The following is a 12968-nucleotide window of genomic DNA, read 5'->3' as shown; positions in this document are numbered from 1 at the left end:
AGAGAGAAACATTGATTTGTTCTACTTATTTATGCATTCATTGGTTTCTTCTTGTATGTGCCCTGACCAGTGTATCGGGACAACACTCTAACCAGCGCCAATGTGTACTTCTTAAGGCCAGACAGTAAAAATGCTACAAAGGATATAAAACAGGTTGATGTAATGGAGAGTACTGGGACAGATTACTGCTGATAGGATAGTAAGCAAAGCCTCTTCTTAAATGGTGAAATCTGAGCTAAGATCAAAATGAGGAGATATTTCTAAAATAAGAAAATGTTATATTTTTAATTGCCTAGGGTTCTTTTTCCTTTTCTTTGAAATGACAGGTTACTTGAAAGTATTTTTCTCTCCCTGCAGAGCCTCTGTTTCTTCCCAGTTGCTGTTTTCTATTTGTTTGATGTGGTGTCTCTCTTTCATGATAGAAGCTTTCTTTAGGTCTCTGGTAATCTTTGATTATGTCTCTATATTTAGGGGAGAATTCTAAAAAGCTGATTGGAAGCTCTAGAAACATGAATGAGCCCTAACCGGTTTGCCTCAGTGGATAGAGAGTCGGCCTGCGGACTCAAGGGTCCCAGGTTCGATTCTGGTCAAGGGCACGTACCTTGGTTGCGGGCACATCCCCAGTAGGGGGTGTGCAGGAGGCAGCTGATGGATGTTTCTCTCTCATCAATGTTTCTAACTCTCTCTCCCTCTCCCTTCCTCTCTGTAAAAAATCAATAAAATATATGTTTAAAAAAAATAGAAACATGAATGAAATTTGTCACTACAGGGTGATTTCACTGGGCTGTTAGTAATCTCTGATGTAAATAAATTTAGGTTTTTCATCTTGGGCTGATTGGATTCACCAGAGAAGATTCTTCCAAACTTTGGCTGAAGGCTGAGGGCTGGTTGCAAGGTTCTGAAAGTCAAGCCAGGTTGTGGGCTCGGGGAAGGACAGATCTTGGTGGCCAACATCCCGTGGTCTCCAGTGTTCCTGGTTTTTTATCATGGCACTTCCTCCCTAAATCCTGCCTATTGTTTTCCATCAGTCATTCTTTCTAAACAGCAAAGGCTTAACCTTCAGCACTATCTCTATGCAGCTTCTCTTCCCAAAATGCTTCTCCCAACTCTCACTGGCAGCTGTGAGAAGTTTAGCTTTCACCAGCCTTGCAGTCTTCCCCTATACTTCTCTCTTATCAGTTACTGGACAGAGAAATCAACAGATGTGTGAGCAGAATCAAACTCAGGCTGATCAGGCCTAGTGGTCTTCAAAATTTGTTTTATAGATCTGCTTCACATCCTATAAGAAGGACAAGCATCCCTCCCCCATTGTATTCCAAACCACTGTGCTTTTATCACTCTTAAATACTGAGTTTCTGCATAAGAGTTACCTTAAGAAAAAGTCTGAAAACCTTTTTTTTTTTTTTTAATCTTTCTAAAAAGTCTGAAAATCACTGATTTGGTATCCTTCCTCTGTTATCACCTATGCTTGTTTTTTATATAAGCAAAAACCTGAGTTCAATACAGAGGAAGAATGCTATTAAATATCATTCATGTTTTCTTACTCCAAGTACAGGTTGTTCATAAACCAAGATTTTTTAAGACACTATAGGATCTCAAAATGGGGGAATATTCTCCATAATTAGTAACAGAGAAGCTCTCCATCAAAAATGGTGTGTGGTTTATATGTCCTCTCTTCCTAGGCCTCTGCCTTCTTCAGGGCTTCTCGGAATATTAAGATAAGGGAAGGTGACCCTTAGATATTGGTACAGTGTCATCCCAGCATTGCCAGTGGTTCACTACTGAGGCCACCCATCAAGCAGGATATCAAAGAAGGAGAGAGTAGTTTCTTCCAGGACCAAATATCATAAGTATGAGAAGACTGTTAGAAATGCTTTCAGAGACTATTTCGTCCTTTTGCTTTTCTTCCCTTCCCCAAGCTGATCCCTTTCCTAGGCTGTACTGGGCCCCAAGCCTCTGAGTGGTACCAGGGGCCTTGTCTCAAGTGGGCACAAGGGGAAACATACCCTTCCTCCACGGTGACTGAGTTCATGAGAAGGCAACTGGTGATAGTCACTCTATCTCTTATGACACAAGATGAACCAATAACCGAGTGCTTAATGGATGACTTCTCTCCAATCTGTGTATCTGGCCCAATGAGGCAGTCAACTCCAACCTGCAAAAGGCAAATATAAAATTCTATCCATTCATCTTAGCCAAATGCAAATTAGCCCCCCAGATCCCTTGAGCTGGGGCCGAATAGGATATTTTCCCAGGGATACTTCAGCAAGAGAAACCATCATCAGTATTTCTTAGGGTCACAAGTCACGTAATACCTCTGAGACCAACTCAAACTTACACTCTCATGCACTTGGGTATATAGATATGCTCTCTTAGAGACAGTGCTCAAATCGGGGTAAGAGGAAGGAGAGAGATGGAAAGCTCCTTTGTCTGAGTCCCAGGACTATAATGGACTTTCCTTATAGGGTTTGTGTAGTTGGGGTCAGCACCTCTCCAGGCAGATTCTAGCCCAAGGTGAAATTTTATAACCAAAACCCAGCTGGGATTTCCCTGGGGCTAATGAGGTTCTGGGCTTGAGAGCCCTATCTAGCTTCACTAGAACAAGCCTCAATGCACCCAGAGATCATCCCATACCTGCCCTGCCCAAGCTAGTACTTACCAAGTGTTTGTTGACAATCTGGGCTGATGAATGAACCAGTGATTCTTCTGGACAAAGAAGAGGTAGCAATTTGGGCACCTTAAGGAAAGAGGTTTGGCCATTAAAGTAAGACCAGAAAACAGCCGAAAGCACCTTAGGTAGAACCCAATGCCCAGTCAGAGATGTGGGAGTTTTCAGCCACAGCTTCCTATCTGGATGAGGCAGAGCAGGAGGCTGTTGCATTTTCCATGGGACAAGGGTTATTTACGCAGCAGCTTCTAGATGGTCTTATCTCAGTTTCTGAGCTGAGAGTATCGTCCCTGAAAGTAATGCCATGTCCCTCAGCTGGGAGGTGTTGAGATAAACCTTTCACATACCCAGGCAGCACTTGGGAGAGGAGGCCTAAGGAGGGCAAGGAGCATCCTGAGTCCTGACCATAGTTATCCTAGGTTCTTGCTCACTTCCTGACCACTGTGGCCATGCATGAGGTGAGAATAGGAGCAGTATTACACAAATTTCATAATCAGGACAGACCCTGAGAAAGCACCCATGTTCTTCATCAGTCAAAATAAAATGCTGATGGGAAAGTTTCCACCATTCTCTCTCCAGTTTGAGAAAACAAAAAAGGTTAGGAGAATGGAGATCTTCTCTATTACACTTCAACCAAAGCCAATCAGGCCTGCTGGCTGCACAGCCTTTGCTGTCACTTCAGAGGATACTTCTCTAGCCTCAGGCTGTTCATGGACCTGCTTTTGACCGGTCTGACAGACTAATCATAGTCTGAAGAAAGAAACTAAAAATCTTGGAAGCTTTCTAATAGCTCTGACCCTATATTGGGGCTAACTTTATCCAAGACTGCCCTGAGTCAACATGGAATTAGTTGTGATTTCTCATAAACTCTCTGGCCTGGATTCCTTTAGATCTATAACCAATTTTGGCTGAAGCCAGCTTGGGGTCTGGGGCTGGTGTGGGTTCTGAAGATTCCTGAGCTAGATTTTCTTTGGACTAAATCCTAATCCCAGTTTCCAGCAACTTTTTTTTTATTTTTTAAATATATATTTTATTGATTTTTTACAGAGAGGAAGAGAGAGGGATAGAGAGTTAGAAACATCGATGAGAGAGAAACATCGATCAGCTGCCTCTTGCACACCCCCTACTGGGGATGTGCCCGCAACCAAGGTACATGCCCTTGACCGGAATCGAACCTGGGACCTTTCAGTCCGCAGGCCGACGCTCTATCCACTGAGCCAAACCGGTTTCGGCTCCAGCAACTTTAATCACTCTACCTGCCTCTCCATCCCTCCCCAGCTTATACGTGCACTGACAGTTTTCACAAGATTCTACCAGGAACCATGTCAACAGCTAATCTTTTCATCATCTTGACCCTGTTCTTGAATGTCATTCTAATGTGGTTCCCTCAATCATTTATCTTTTTCTATTTTTATTTATTTTTTATTTTTATTATTTCAGAAAGGAAGAGAGAGGGAGAGAAACATCAATCGGCTGCCTCCTGCAGGCCACGACAAATGACCAAATCCGAAACCTGGGCATGTGCACTTGACCGGAATCAAACCCGGGACCCTTCGGTCCCTCGGCTGATGCTCTACCCACTAAGCCAAACCAACCAGAGCTCCTATTCTCATTTCAATCCCTTACTGCTCTGTGTTTCTTTTCATGGTCTCATCTTGCCCCTCTCCGAAAACCTTCCTCCTGTGACTGCTACAATAAGAGCTCCCCTATACCCTTAGCCTCTTCTCTGTCCCTCTCTGCATCCCTAAACTAAACTAAAACCTGGCTTGTCTTTCATGGCACTGCTTCCCCTTCAAAATAAGTTACTCATTCTCTGTATCTCATAAACCTCAGGGTTAAAAAAGGGGGTTGACAAGACTCCTTACCCTCTAATGCTGTTTCCAGGCATTTCTTACATGTTCCTTCCTTGAGGTGTTGCCATCTGGCTACTCTATACTCTGTTCCTTCACTTTCTTAGGAAAGCCTCTGTGTGCCTGTGTTTATGTCACCACAGGACTTATTATGCAGTATTTATCTGCTTGTTCATAAAGTACTGTACATATCCCCCTGCTGAGCAGAATAGGGGAGAGCTGCTGAACCCAGAGGCCATAGATTAGCCTTCCTGGAGATCTTAGCCTCTTTTTAGAGTCACAGAGGCTCTGCCTCTATGGACCAGGCCCTCTGCTGCCACTTTTGCTGTACCCGGGAACCCCAATGGTCTCGCCTGACAGTCCAGGTCTTTCTCAACCTTAGGCGTAAAAGGGATTCTGAACAAGTCACGGTCTACCTAACCCTATCTAATAAAGAGGGAATATGCTAATTGACCCTCACACAATTGCAAATATGGCAGCACCCACAGCCAATAAGGAGGGAATATGCTAATTGAATGCCACGCCCTCAAAGATGGTGGTGCCCACAGCCACAAGATGCCCAGTCCCCTCAGCCCTGCCAGGGTGGCAGGCGTGAGGTAAGGCCAGGCCCAACCCCAGGTGGGCCTGGCCGCTCTGCGCGCCTGCCTCCAGAGTCCCCCAGTCCCCTCAGCACCCCCCCACCCAGGGCCGGCTGATGGTGCAGGCAAGCCTCAGATGGTGGCTGCCCAGCTGCCCAGGGCCGCCCGAGGCTCACGCTGCCGGCAGTGGCAGCAGCAGAGGTGTGATGGGGCGTCACCTTCCCCTTGCCGGGTCGCCTCCCGCCCCTGAGGGCTCCTGGACTGTGAGAGGGGGGCAGGCCAGGCTGAGGGACCCCCCCACCTCCAGTGCATGAATTTTCATGCACTGGGCCTCTAGTGAATAAATAAGACAAAAGACTCAGTCTGTTTCTAGGGAAGGAGCTCCCATGACTTCTCTTCTAGACCCCTCCTCTCACCTGTCTGTTTGCTTCTATGTAGAGTCCCAGGGTACTCAATCGAAGGCAGAGCCCCTCTTTCATGATGTGGACATAGCAGCGCACCCGTGATCTGGACAAGTCTTCCCACTTGTCTCCTCGACAGGCATTCCAGCAGCCATCATAGGGAGCAAAGGTCATTGCATTGTTTTCTTTCATAAAACTGTAAATATCTTCAGAACAAACACCCAAACCGAGCAAATGAATGAGAGAGATGACAGAGGAGATATAGACTCAGTAAGTTTTGAAAGAGGGCAAACTTCACACCTCTCCCCATGGAACCCACCCATGTAGCATGGACCCTGGGAAAATCCCACTAAAACTTGAAAGACTAAGTAAAATTAAAAGAGGCAATGTGCTTTCTTGTATGTTTGAAATATTGTATGAAACAAAAATGCTTTAAAAGACTTCCGAAAGCAAATTTGACCAATAACCAAGCACTACTAAGGGGAAAAAGAAATAGGTGACTCTTGTAAATCATGAAGTAACACAAGCAAGTGTCCAGGTTTTAGTGACCCGCCATATTGTGGGGCTAGCCTCTATTATATATCTGGAAGTTGTACCAGGACGGAAATAGCACAGGACTAAGAGCCAGAGTAGCTGGGCTCCAGTTTTTCAACTCTTAGAGTAATAATTTGGGATCTTTTATTTTATGATACAAAAACTGGGGTTTAGAAGACTGAGCACACCAAAAGCAATCTAAATCCATCTACGTATCACAACTGAGACAAATTGGGGCGTATGCAGTCTAAAGTCAAATAAAATGTACTGGTTTAAAAAACAAAAGAGGACTGAGTAACCTCCCTCAGGTCACAGAGCTAATAATTCATTTGATAAATATATATTTTTAGGTAGGGATATGAGAGCAAACAAGACAGACCTCGCCCTTGCACCCTGGAAAGGAGACCTCTGGTTGGACTGTACTTGTACATCTTTCCTCCCTTGACAGAGAGGCTGAGTTTAGTCAGGAGTGGGGCTGCCCAGAGCCTAGAAAACAGGGGAACTGAGAAGTGGTGGGAAGAGTTTAAAAGGTAAAATGGTCTAGTGAGGATCTAAAGAATGGCCTAGAGCAGTGATGGCGAACCTATGACACGCGGTCTAGAGCAGTGATGGTGAACCTATGACAGCCATTTCTGATGACACGCGGCCACATGCCAAGGATGAAACATTTGCTGCTCCTGAGGATGAAACATTTGCGACTAGAGTCTTGGAGTTAGTTTTTTCCTCAAAGTGACACACTACCCGAGTTATGCTCAGTTTTTTGGCGAAGTTTGACACACCAGGCTCAAAAGGTTGCCCATCACTGGTCTAGAGAGTGAACCTGAGACATGATTAGCTTGTCCCTGAAGAGCACAGTGACAGGATCTGCTTGAGCAAGCTTACCCAGAGCTCAGAGAGTGGCAACAGCTAGCCTGTCTTACCAGGTGGCTAGACAAAAACCAGTAGGCTGCCCAGCCACTCTTTCCAAAGATGCTGCTACTACAACCTCATTGCACCAACCCAAGTACTGACCTAAGGGCTTCAGCTCCTTTTTCTTTAGATCCTCCTCTTTTTCCTCTTGTCCTTGTTGGGAGGAAGCTGAGGAAAACTGTTTTCTTACTAGGTATGGAATCAGTTCACTCCGGATGGACGTGATTGACCTAGGAAGAAAGAGTGGTCAAATATGAGGAATCTGACTGTCTAAATCCATAGGGATTAAAAACTGCATCCAAGGAAAAGCTAAATTCCTTCCTGTCAGGCCACCTTGGGACTGACAGAGATAAAACGTGGCATGAGGAGAAGCAGTGGACCTAAGTTCTCTATCAGCTTTAGGTAGTATACTGAATCTGGGACTCCCTTCCCGTGATCTATGCAGAAAACAGTCTTTCACGAAGCCCCAATCTACATGGCATATGTGCACATGCATGTGTGTATGAGTGTGTGTATTTTAACATGGTGCCTTGACTATTAACTGGCAATTATGCGGGAGAAGGTAGAATGCTCTGATCTTTTGAAAGAAGTTGTTTAAAAAACTTTCTCGCCTTCCGCTGCGGCAGACATTGAGGAGCAGCAGCCGTGGCTCTGCGCTACCCCATGGCCGTGGGCCTCAACAAGGGCCACAAGGTGACCAAGAACGTGAGCAAGCCGAGGCGAACACCAAGTTCGTTCGGGACATGATCCGAGAGGTGTGTGGCTTTGCCCCCTATGAGCGTCGTGCCTTGGAGCTGCTCAAGGTCTCTAAGGACAAGAGGGCCCTGAAATTCATCAAGAAAAGGGTGGGGACACACATTCGTGCCAAGAGGAAGAGAGAGGAGCTGAGCAATGTCCTTGCAGCCATGAGGAAGGCAGCAGCCGAGAAGGACTGAGCCCCACCCCCTGTCTGTATAATAAAACCTGTTCAGAAACCCGGGAAAAAACACCAAAAAACCCCCACAAACAAACAAAACAAAACTTTCTCCATAAAGGCTTTGTTTATCTTCTGTTAGATTAATCCTAAGTATCGTATATTTTTGTTGGTATTATAAATGGTATCTTTTATTAATTTTTTTTAAAAAAAATCTTTATTGTTGAAAGTATTACAGATGTCCTGCTTTTTCCCCTACTGACCCTTTCTAGCCTCCCCATTCCCCCCCCTCTTCACCACCCTATTGTCTGTGTCCATGGGTTATGCATATCTGCATACAAGTTCTTTGGTTGATCTCTTCCCATCCACCTACTCACCCACCCCCGCCTTCCCTCTGAGATCCGATAGTCTGTTCCACGCTTTTGTGTCTTTGGATCTATTTTGCTCATCAGTTTCTTTTAAATAATTATTTTCTTCTTATTGCAAGTTTATAGGAATTCAACTTCTCTATTTTGATCTTATAGCCAATTGCCTTTATCTGTAGATTCTGACAATCATACCAACTATGAGAACAACAATTTTTTTTCTTCCTTTCTAATCACTATATATTTTATTTTCCCTATTTTACCATATTGGCTGAGTAAAAGCACTGATAGCAGTCATCCTTATTTGTTTTTTATTTTAAAAAGAATTCTAATATTTTATCACTTAGACTGATGATTGTTACAGTTATATTTTTCATCATCAAAGCTATCATTTATTGGTGGTCTTCTATGTGTAGATATTGGTCTTCATGCTTTATAGCTAATAGTTGGCACATGTTATACACTTTTAAAAAATATATCTTTTATCAGATTAAGGAAGTTCTCTTTTATTCCTAAATTTGTTAAGAGTTTTCATCAATGAATGGGTATTGAATTTTATTAAAAAAATATATTTTTGCAACTATGGAGCTCATCATATTTTTCATCTTTTAATCTGTTTGGGGATGAATCCCTACCTGACCCCATCTCCCCCATAATAACAGATGTGTTATTCAAAGACTGTATACAAGATTTCTGCTCTTTCCTTCCTGTCAGTAGAGAGACTATGGGAGATTCTTTTATTCTTTATGCAAATTATTGAATTCTACAAATTTAAGCCATTCTTTAAGTTTCTTGTCTCTCTTATTTTTTATTAGCTTCTATGAAACGGCTCTCCTGGTTTGATTCAGAATTTATAAATTTAAAATCCATTTAAACACTAGTAAGTACTTCCCATGCAGATTTCATTCTTCTGAGACAGGATCGTAAGAAGCTAGGAAAATTCCTGGGCAAGTGGAATGGGAAAACTGAAACAAGAGAACTAAATAAGACCAAACAATTTGAACAACTTACAGCCAGCTAGTGAATTGCAAGACCTTATCTTCCCCAACCAAGGATACTTGAGAGCAAATGGTTTATACCTCTCCTCCTTAACCAGAGAATACATACCTTAAATCACCCTGGTCAGGGAGATAGAGAACAGAGACCCAATTAATGCCATTTGTGCCAGCCAAACTCAAGGACAGATGAAATCAGGGGAACAAGTAACAAAAATCCCATTAAAGTCAGACAGACCCAAGATAAAAGTAAAACAGTAAAGCAGACCAAATAATAATGCCAAACTTTCCTATACACTATTTTGATGCATCAGCATATTAAAAAGGTACCTGGAAAACTAATGAATATTGTACTGAAACCCATTCCCTAAAATTCTTGCCCCAGAAGAAAGATAAAAACCTTCAAGATAAAGACCCAGTGTGGGCTCTCTCTGGAGTACGCCCATGACCCTTCTTGGGCATGAACTTTTTACTTCCTCCTAAACTTTAAGGGTCTTCATAAGACTTGCCAACCAGGGAAGCAGTGGGTAGTGACAGCTCATCCTGGGCTAACCCATGATACTGTCTCCAAGGACCCCCTTTCCTCTGACTTCCCTGTGAGATAACAGTAGCCTGACCTTGGCTCACTTCTTTCCTATAATGCTTCTAGGGAGCCACAGCAGAGCACTGCTTAGACTCTCTCCTGTTGCTTCTTTTACCCCAAGTCCTTCCTTTGTTTCACTGTCCCCAGCTTTAATAAACATACTCTCAAAGTCACCTGAACTTGTATTGTGAAATCTTTCCTGCACGAAGTCAAGAACCTATGCACTATAGGCCAGCCTGAGGCAGACCCACTCTGGGCTGGTCTCGTCCAGTAACACTTCCATCTACTTAAGAGTGGGCTCCTGGAGAAAGATAAATATCACATGATCTCACTCATATGTGGGATATAATGAACAACATAAACTGATGAACAAAAATAGATCCAGAGACTAAGAAACACTGAACAGACAGTCCAACCTCAGAGAGAAAGCAAAGGAGGGGGGTAAGAGATCAACCAAAGGACTTGTATGCATGCATATTAGCATAACCAATGGACACAGAAACTGGGGTGGGGGTGGGGGGCAATCGGGGAAAAAGGCAACATATGTAATATTTTAAACAACAACAAAAAAGAGTGGGCTCCCTCATATTACAACAGTTTTACTTATTTACCAACTAGAGGCCCGGTACATGAAAATTCATGCACTGGAGGGGGAATCCCTCAGCCCAGCCTGCCCCCTCACAGTCCCGGAGCCCTCAGGGGCGGGAGGTGACCCGGTGATCAGGGGAAGGTGATGCCCCATCACACCTCTGCTTCAACCACTGCTGGCAGAGCAAGCCTCAACCAGCCCTGGTTACCTGAGCCTTGGGCGGCTCTAGGCGGCTGGGCAGCCACCATCTGAGGCTTGCCTGCACCTTGGGCGGGCCCTGGGCAGCTGGGGGGATGAAGAGACTGGGGGACTCCAAAGGCAGGCATGTGAACTGGGCGCTGCCATCTTGTGGCTGTGGGAGCCGCCATAGTTGAGGGCGTGACAGTCAATTAGCATATTCCCTCCTTATTGGCTGTGGGCGCCACCATCTTTGAGGGCAGGACAGTCAATTAGCATATTCTCTCCTTATTGGCTGTGGGTGCTGCCATCTTTGAGGACGGGACAGTCAATTAGCATATCCCCCCTTATTGGCTGTGGGCGCTGCCATATTTGAGGGCGGGACAGTCAAGTAGCATATTCCCTCCTTATTGGCTGTGGGCGCTGCCATATTTGAGGGCGGGACAGTCAATTAGCATATCCCTCCTTATTGGCTGTGGGCGCCGCCATCTTTGAGGGTAGGGCAGCAATTAGCATATTCCCTCTTTATTAGATAGGATGGCTATCAAAGAATTTCTACAACAAAGTTAACTTCAGTTTACTTTTATGTAATCACATTAGGTCTAGGACATTACTTACAGAAATTAAGATCAAAGGTCAATGTATAAAAGAACTTCCAGAAGCAAAAAAATTCCAGCACTATTTTTACATTGCATTACATTACAAATAGTAGGTAACTTTGACTAAGCTTTTGAACTCTCCTTCATTTGTCCTTTTTGGGTCTCAGGAAGCATGGTGCTTCCTGATGGGTTATTGAGACAGGAATCTGTAACAGGGATGAAGGGACCTGATCCTTAGTACAGTGAGTACACGTTTGATTTTTACCGAGCAAAGGAAATGAAAGCACAGAGGGATGAAAGATTTGCACATAATTTTTAATTTTCTCTCTCACACTGTGACCTTGTTAGAACTTTAAATCATGAATTAATTTATTTAGCATTTAACAAGCATCTATTAATATGCCAGTAACTGTGCTAGGCCTTTGAAATATATAGTTTCTGACTTAAAATAAGTCATAATCCAGTGGAGAAGGGTAGAAGGAGATGAGGCTGATTAGGTAATAAGGGAGGCAGACCATGGAAGCTTTTTGTGGTAGTTTTTAAGCAGGAAAATGACATGATCAGTTTTATTTCTTAGTAAGATAATTCTGGCAGCAGTGGAAATAGGCCTGGAATAAGGAGACTAAAGTCAGGGAGACCAGTAACAAGACTCTAAAAACAGCTCTATAAACCTGATTGCTGCTCTACTAGTATACTCCCTCCACCCTCAATTCCCATTCAAAGAAGCTCTGCAGGCTGATACAGGACCACACAGATGGAGTATAGGTAGGAAGGCAAGACAGAGGCAGAGGCTGAGGAGGGTAAAATTATAAACCCTGAAGCTACACAGTTCATGGTTTTTGTCATTTTGTAAAGGATCAAGTCAAACATCTTTGAAAAATTCGGTGTAAGCTGGAAGCTCCTGTATTGAATTTCAATGTGATTTTTCTTCTGATCCTTTGATGGAGATTAAAAATTTCCATATGAATACAAAGAATGAAACAACATTTGCTTTTGGCTCTTTTTCTCCCCTTTAATGCATCAAACCAGTGTGGGTAGCAAATGTTCCTTGGCCCCCTCTGGTGGAAAACAAGTCAGTTCCTTTGAAGAAATAACAAAGCATGGACAGCTGGGGGATTTCAGAGCCATGACATTTACATTACGGACCAAACAAAACTGTCACTGCAAGAGGCAAGCAAACAAGCCTTGGCACACAGCCCCTTTAGGCAGAGCCCTTTAAGGAGATCAGCCAGTGATGTGAGGAGAGGACATGAAGCAGTCCTGCCAGTTCCCACCTGCCTCTGCTGGTACTGAATATCAGGTCAATTCCCTTAATGCACTTGGCTTAGCAGCATAATGGAGGCCAAAAGTATTCTTCCTGTTTCCTACTCAAAGTAGAGACAGCTCAAAGCTGTAAGAAGTGGGACAGGCCGCTGTGAACAACCATTGTGAACATCCTGACCTTGGGGCCGAAGACTGGCAGCTGGGTCCACTCACTGCCCTGGACCCAGGCAACCTCACTCTCTCCCTTTCCTCTTATACACAACCTTCCCAGAAACACCCGCCTCATGAAATTATAAGCCCCTAAGAAATAAGAAATCACAAAGGAGAACAACAGACTTGACTACTAGCAGTAAAGAAACAACTCACCAAGTTAAAAAGAAAAAATAATTGCTACCAATAGAACAAAGGATTAATAGCCTAAATAGATATAAATGTTCAAGAAACATAAAAATATTTTTAAAGAAATAAAAATTAAAACAAGTTGCAATTTCTAACCCCCAATCAAATTAGCAGTTTAAAATAATTCTCATTACTAATAAGGGTG

At 43.7% G+C, this 12968-nt stretch overlaps 1 protein-coding gene and 1 pseudogene across 3 annotated transcripts in view; one reads left to right on the top strand and one right to left on the bottom strand.

The window, feature by feature from the left end:
• Positions 1-12968, bottom strand: part of EIF2B3 (eukaryotic translation initiation factor 2B subunit gamma) — an 83658-nt gene that overhangs the window by 15213 nt on the left and 55477 nt on the right. For all 3 annotated transcript variants that reach the window (XM_054720736.1, XM_054720735.1, XM_054720737.1), the window contains 4 exons: positions 7043-7170; positions 5513-5703; positions 2660-2737; positions 2007-2155 (listed from right to left, as the gene is read on the bottom strand). In XM_054720736.1, the coding sequence (XP_054576711.1) occupies positions 2007-2155; positions 2660-2737; positions 5513-5703; positions 7043-7170 (546 nt within the window). The remainder of the gene's footprint in view (positions 1-2006; positions 2156-2659; positions 2738-5512; positions 5704-7042; positions 7171-12968) is intronic.
• LOC103294796 (60S ribosomal protein L36-like) lies at positions 7563-7914 on the top strand (annotated as a pseudogene).

Source organism: Eptesicus fuscus, chromosome 9 (genome assembly GCF_027574615.1).
Source record: "Eptesicus fuscus isolate TK198812 chromosome 9, DD_ASM_mEF_20220401, whole genome shotgun sequence".
NCBI classification, from domain to species: Eukaryota; Metazoa; Chordata; class Mammalia; order Chiroptera; family Vespertilionidae; genus Eptesicus; species Eptesicus fuscus.
Note: the sequence above shows the minus strand (reverse complement) of the source record. Positions and strands in the feature narration are given on the sequence as shown.